This window comes from Carex rostrata, chromosome 22 (assembly GCF_964058835.1).
Source record: "Carex rostrata chromosome 22, lpCarRost1.2, whole genome shotgun sequence".
NCBI classification, from domain to species: Eukaryota; Viridiplantae; Streptophyta; class Magnoliopsida; order Poales; family Cyperaceae; genus Carex; species Carex rostrata.
This window is the reverse complement of record NC_135939.1, coordinates 1,980,780-1,987,874: the sequence shown is the minus strand read 5'-3', so window position 1 is coordinate 1,987,874 and position 7,095 is coordinate 1,980,780. Positions and strand designations below refer to the sequence as shown.

General features: G+C 36.6%; 1 protein-coding gene across 1 annotated transcript; it reads right to left on the bottom strand.

Annotated features, from left to right (window-relative positions):
• Positions 1-4,181: 4,181 nt before the first annotated feature.
• LOC144573780 (pectinesterase-like) lies at positions 4,182-6,699 on the bottom strand. The gene is made up of 2 exons (XM_078323526.1): positions 5,632-6,699; positions 4,182-5,186 (listed from the first exon to the last, which is right to left on the bottom strand). Exons 1-2 carry the CDS (start codon positions 6,617-6,619, stop codon positions 4,492-4,494), a joined length of 1,683 nt encoding a protein of 560 aa, XP_078179652.1. The 5' UTR covers positions 6,620-6,699; the 3' UTR covers positions 4,182-4,491.
• Between the last annotated feature and the right edge of the window lie 396 nt (positions 6,700-7,095).

Sequence of the window (7,095 nt, the reverse complement as noted above, 5' to 3'; positions counted from 1 at the left end):
AGATGTGTTTATTAACTAAATATTATGAAGTTTCATAAATTTCTTAAAACTTAGTCTAAAATATCACTAGAGACAAGACCCTAAAATCTAGAAATTAAGTGAGTCAAAGCTAAAATCCAACAACAACCGTAGTCAAAATTCAATGAGACTACTAAAATTGAGAATAGAAGTCGGGTTTCAGTAACTATATACCAGATGAGTTCAGGTGCCCAATTAGCCTAGAATTGATGCATGACCCTATTATTGTCTCTACTAGTTAGGTAATTTTTTTTAATTTTACTAAATTTTGGTTTGATTAATAAATTGATGCTTGTAAAACATAAATATTATTGGCAATGTACTTTAAATAAAAAGAAAAATGTAACATTTGAATATTTTCAGACATATGAGCGGGTTTGCATTGAGAAATGGCTTGCATCAGGCCATGACACCTGTCCCTAAAATCTCATTAAGAGACAATACCGTAAATAAAAAGATCTACCAAAAATAATAGAACTTAAGTTAGTCAAAACTAAAATCCAACAACAGTAGTCAAAATTCAATGAGACTACTAAAATTGAGAATAGAAGTCGGGTTTCAGTACCTATATACCAGATGAGTTCAGGTGCCCAATTAGCCTAGAATTGACGCAGGACCCTATTATTGTCTCTACTGGTCAGGTAATTTTTTTTAATTTTACTAAATTTTAGTTTGATTAATAAATTGATGCTTGTAAAACATAAATATTATTGGCAATGTACTTTAAATAAAAAGAAAAATGTAACATTTGAATATTTTCAGTCATATGAGCGGGTTTGCATTGAGAAATGGCTTGCATCAGGTCATGACACCTGTCCCTAAAATCTCACTAAGAGACAATACCGTAAATAAAAAGATCTACCAAAAATAATAGAACTTAAGTTAGTCAAAATTCAATGAGACATGAGTCACATGAGCAATAATCTAACAATAATAATCAAAATGAAACTATTGTTTGTACCTTAGGTCTGAAAATTGAGAATAGAAGTTGAACTGTCGAGCAAGGAACTCGCCAAATTCAATGAAACAAACCAGCAATTTGGAAATGATCTATTTGTGGAAGTTTTTCGCCTCTGCGGCAATATGGGAAACAAAGCAACAATTTGAGAAACAAAACAACAATTTGCCAACAATAATTATTATTATTGAGCCTCCGCTCCGCCACAATGAAAGAAAAAGTCCAAAGGTTACGGATATTATCGGGTCTGATTCTAGAGAAGTCGAAAGGTTCACGGAGAAATGAAATTGAGAGAATTCGAAAAGTCTGATTTTAGAAAACTTTTTACTGGGTCAGTACACAGATATCCGTTAAATTAAAAATTACGGATACATATATTATCCGTATCCGTATCCGTATCCGTATCCGTATCCGTATCCGCTTTTGAAAATTGAAACCATATTCGTATCTGTATCTACAAATTATCCGTATCCGAATATCTGTATCCGCAAAAAATCAGATACGGATCCGGATCCGAACAGATAATATCCAATCTATTTGCACACCTACCTGTATGACCCCTTTCTTGGAACTTGTACTTAGCTATTCAAGAAAATTAAAAAAACAATTAACTTGTACCGAGTCTGAGTCAGTTTGGTTTTCGTCATCATTGTTAGATCAGATTTGCCACCTCTATGACTTCTGTCTATAATTACCATATATCTATTTTGTGTTTTCTACAATATGCAGGTCTTGAAGATTTTGGGCCTGGGGTGGAAGAAAATTTTGGACCCTTTATATATACCAATGTTGTAAAAAAAAGGTCTTAATAGTCAATTATATGCTTGTTTAATCATTAATGGTGGCCTAACCGTTATGAATACACTTATCGGAGGTCTATTAGTGAATTTTTCTGATTAATTGGCTGATTATTCTCAATTATTCCATTTATTCTCGTTTGATCGTCCGTTTATTTATGTTTATTCCCATTTATTTTCGTTTATTCCAGTGATTACTTATTTTACATTGATTTTTTTATGACTGTGTAATAATAAGTTTCATAAACATGTATTGTAGTTTTATTTGTGCTTAGCTATACATCTAATTTTTTTATATATGTTTTTTCTTCTTACTTATTTTGAATTAATTTATTAATTCCTCTATTATTTATATACCATATATTTTTCTTACTTACTGATGTAATTTTTTCAATTAGTACAACATGTTGATATATTAAATGAAGTTGTTATTACAAACTAACTTTAGTGATTTTATGTTGGAATGTTTCATGTCTTTCAAATAATATACTATTAGTATTTGAAAATGCTTAATTCTTGAATTTATTTTTTCATTAAATAGATGTGTTACTTACATATGTAAAGTGTGTGTGTGTATTGTTAAGCGATGCTATAATAATAGAACTAAGTTAAATTAAGTTTAGAGCATCTACATCGTTGGTACTATGAGAGTTTCTAATCTGATATGGCAATTTCTAATTCATTTTCAGGGATGTGGGAAAGTTTCTTATTTAGAAACTATGCAGGAGAGTTTCTTATTAAGAAACCATTTATAAACTTTATGCTAGCCAAATGATTGGATGGAATTATTACTCCTTTTAATTTTATTGCTGACGTGACTTAATAGAAACTTTAAAACTAATTTCAGGGATGTGAGAGTTAAAAACTTTAGAGACTATAATTTCTAAAAAATAGTTAATTGTTATTTAGAAACTCCTTAATTTGAGTTGCTGGGATGTAGATGCTCTTATTTGATAAGTTTGATGAGTTAAATAAATTATTTTTTAATAAATTATGAATATATACACATAATTTTAATAAAAATACAAAATTGTCCGTATAATTTTAATTAATCGGCCGTATACCGATTAATCGCTTAACAGTATCCCGTATGTTCGACAAGCGCATACCATTATTTATAATACTGATATATACATTTTTTTATTGATATGCCAATACATCATACCTATTTATAGAAAAAGTTTGAATCCTTTATATATTCAAATTTTGGGCCCTAATATTTTATTTATTATTAATATATAAAGATTTTTTTTAATATATGCAAAATATTTTTTTTAATATATGCAAAAAAAAAAAAATTCTTTTAAGCCCCTTGTATCTTGGGGCTTGGGGCGGTCGCCCTGGCTCTCCAACACCAAGGGAGTGCGTATCCTCTGAGATATCTCATATTTTGCGTGACCGTCATGTCTGGTGCCTATTCGGGGGTGACCTATGGGGCTAGTATTATTTGAGCTTTGAGATTCGCGCAGAACGTATTGCAACGGTTGAGATTTTCCAAAAAGTCACGCAAAATATGAGATATCTCAGAGGATGCGAATTCGCACCAGGGCGGCCGGCCTTGACAATATGTATTAGAAAATAGTAAATATAAAAAATAACTATTCTAGAGTAGAACTAGGGTGTTCTTAAGCTCACCAAAGTGTTTGGTGAGCTTGACTCTAAAACCCATCAAATTGATTTCAAATGACGAATCCGAACCGTTAGAACCCGCCTACCTTACGTGTGATGCGTCTACATGTGAAATTTTTAAACATTTGAATTAGTTTAGTATAAAGTCAATCGGTCAAAATTAGAAGGTTAATAAATTAATTTTAGTGCATTCATTTTTTGAACGTTTTTTGACCGCTTGACTTTATACTAAATTAATTCGAATGTTTAAAAATTTCACATGTAGACGCATCACACGTAAGGTAGGCGGGTTTCAACGGTTCGGATTCGTCATTTGAAATTAATTTGATGGGTTTTAGAGTCAAGCTCACCAATCACTTTGGTGAGCTTAAGAGCACCCTAGTTCTACTCACTACTCTATACATGACTTTGATTGTAGCGCAATATCTGTGATTACTAAGCACATGTTGAGCATTTTACTCACCGCGGTCACGCCGCGCACATGCATCACCATAATAGTTGCGGTAGTTCAAAAAATATACACGATATATGTCATCCATAATCCATTGCAACCTCGGCTAAGCTTTCGTTGCCCTAGCTAGCCTTTTTGTTCACAACGAACCAATAAATTGGGCATCGTCGAACCTGGCAGCTTCTGCCATGGCTTTCAAAAAAAAAAAAAGAGAGATCGAATTGGTCATCGTCTGTAGGCAGAAAAATGAATATAACTAATATAATTAAGATTTCAAAATAGAAAACACAGACTATAGTTTAATCCAAAATATAACTGGCATACAATATTTTTAAATGTGAATTCTGTCTTTGGAAACTTTATATTTAATCCGAATCATTACATAGTATCATATATATGAACAAGAAATGGTTGGAAGAGTACAGAAACCTATATTAGATATATATACTGCAATCATATAAGAAGGTTCTTTCTCTTAATTAATATGCATTCTTAATCACAACTCAACATCAACAAATTTCAGATCCAGAACCTCATTAATTTGTAGACTTTTTTGCCCTCATTCCTCTAGATACCATTTCTTCACGCCTTGAAAGGAAAAACATGCTTGTCTCCTATGCATAGCGCAGGAAACCAGCTCAAGGAGTAAACCCTAAGAAGTTGGGTGTGCTTGTGTACTTCAACCACATGTTTCCATTGATGAAGGGCCCGGTGGTGAATTGCTGAGCCTCGTTCCTGCCAATGAGATGGAAACCAGGCCACTTAACCCTGGCTCTGGTATTGGCTCCTGGCCCACGGTTAGCATACTCAGCATAGTACAATGTCTTGAGAGCAAACTCCCCATCCCAAGGCAACCAACCCTCAGGCTTGATTAGGTCACCGATGGTCGACTCCATGATCACCGTGCGAGAGTACATCTTCCATGGTCGGCCTAGATAGCTGGGAATCTTGAAGCGGTCTGGGAAAAGAGCCTGGTCAGGGACAATACGACAGTTCTGAATCACTAAACCACTTTTCATGTTGGGGTCCATGCGGCCATGGGCAGTGATAGTGTTTCCCTGGTTGTCCATGGGGCGGCGCACAATGATCAAGCAGTTCTGGAAGACAGCGGCAGCATTACCAAAAATGAAGTCAATGGTGCCAGAGATGACACAGTTGCGGAAGAATTGGCGCCGAGCCTGAACATAAAGAGTGTCTTGGTATCCATCCATGCGGCAGTTGTAGAAGACCCCAAAGTCAGATTGGAGGCGGAGAGCCACTGCTTGATGTTTTGCTGCCCCAGCAGTGTTGCTGAAGCCCATGTTCTTGCAGATGAAACCTTGACCAAGAGCGGCTGCAAAAATATGGAAGGCTGTGTTATTTTCTGGCTCAATGTAAATATAAAGTTTGAATTCAAAACTAAAAATTTTAAAGGAGGATTGCATGCCAATTTTTGTGTGTGTGTGTGTGTGTCAAAGGTTGCCTAACAAATGACAACTTCTTTATAGTTAATACCTATCGTCCTATTTTATACTACACTAACTATGTATTTTTCAAATTGTATAAAAATACTGAGAAACCAATTGCCTTCCACCTTTTAAATTTTATGAAAAAAATGCAAATTTAATATTGTCAATTTAGGTAATTAATAACAATATAGGTTTCAATTGATTTGTTACATAAATATTGTAGGTGTGTTTCATATATATATATATATATAGGTGCCTTTCATGTATAACGGCAGGGACAGATAGGAAGAGAGATACAGACTGAGGACAGAGAGAGAGATAAGAGCTTACAGAAGGTGGCAGTGTCCTGAGTGGTAATACCATCAGCATTGCTCTTGTGACCAAGGACCCTGGTTCTCTTGGGTCCATCACCATACATGAAGATGTTGGTCTTATCCTTTGGAATCAGAACAGTCTCCTCATAGATGCCGGCCTTGACGTAGATCACATACCTCCCTTTTTTGTCCTTCGGTACAGCATCAATTGCTGCCTGAATGCTCTTGAAGTTGCCGCTGCCATCCTTAGCCACAACTGCATTAGGTTTTGCCCTGGGTGCGCCGCCAGCAGCCAACAGTTTCCTATCACCGGCTGAGAGCCATACTGGGAAACCCTGAGCATCCAAATCGTTAGAGTTCTCGAGAAGCCGACGGTGCTGGAAGTTGGAGACATTTGTGACATTGAATAACTTGTCTGCCTGCTGCAAGAATTTGCCAATATTTGTGATGATGGCAAGTGCATTGCTGCTCATCTCGGTTGCATTGCGCAGCACATTTTGCATAGCTGTCCTTAGCTCGGAATCCTCAAACCCGTCTGCACAGTTATCCATGAACGTCATTGTGGCAGTGATCCAGTGCTCCAGATCATCCTGCCTTCTGAGGGCTTCATTTCCGAGTTTCACAATAGCCTGCAAGTCATCGCTGGCATCCTGAAGCAACTCCTTGCAGTTGGCAATTGCGCCAGCTGTGATTGAACTATTTGCGGCGCCCTTCCCAACTTCAAGAGATTTCTGGAAGGATTCGTTGAGCTCGTTAAGTGCTAGCTGAATAGAAGCCTTCACGACATCTTGAGGGTCAGACTTGGCGTTGACAACTGTTGACATGGAGCGCTGACAGGTTTCAGGATACAGAGTATTGGCACAGACGGCGGAAACAGACTTGGAAGAGGTGGCGAGAGTGGATCCGTTGCTCTTGTGGGATGTGCTCACCGTGGCAACAATGGCAACCACTGCTGCCACAACTAATATGGCCGCAAGGCCACCAAATACGGCCGCCTTGGCCATGTTCCTACTAAATGCAAGGGATAATTGGAGAAGGGTATGGCTACAGATTTTACCCTTCTGAACAGTAAACAAGAAAAAACCGAGATGGTGGATATCGAACAGGTGGAGAGCTTATAAGGGTACAGTTTTGCAAAAAATAGCTAACTACCAGAATGAATTAAGGGAGGAGCAGTGAACAAGATTTGTTTGCCAGGGTTGTACATCGTTACAGCGATGGATATTTTTAGATAGTCAGAAATTCTTCAAAAACTGCATCTCTCCGAGCGCTTGTGCATGGTAATTTCCAAGTGTAACGTAATTACGCAACTAAGCAGTCTCAAATTAGTAAACTGAATGCATGGAGATTTGATTGATTAACGGAATCTAGCATGCCAAATGCTGAGGTAATAAGCTAGTTTGGAAAAGAGATATGAGTGACAGCAAGCTAGCTGATATGCTCTCAGAGGCATGATTTATGGTTATCTTTAGGTTGTTGT

Excerpts from the sequence above, each read along its gene's own strand:
- LOC144573780 (XM_078323526.1), bottom strand. The coding sequence starts at position 6,619 with ATGGCCAAGGCGGCCGTATTTGGTGGCCTTGCGGCCATATTAGTTGTG. Across the intron at positions 5,187-5,631 it reads TCAGGACACTGCCACCTTCT|CCGCTCTTGGTCAAGGTTTC; the intron begins GTAAGCTCTTAT and ends ATATTTTTGCAG.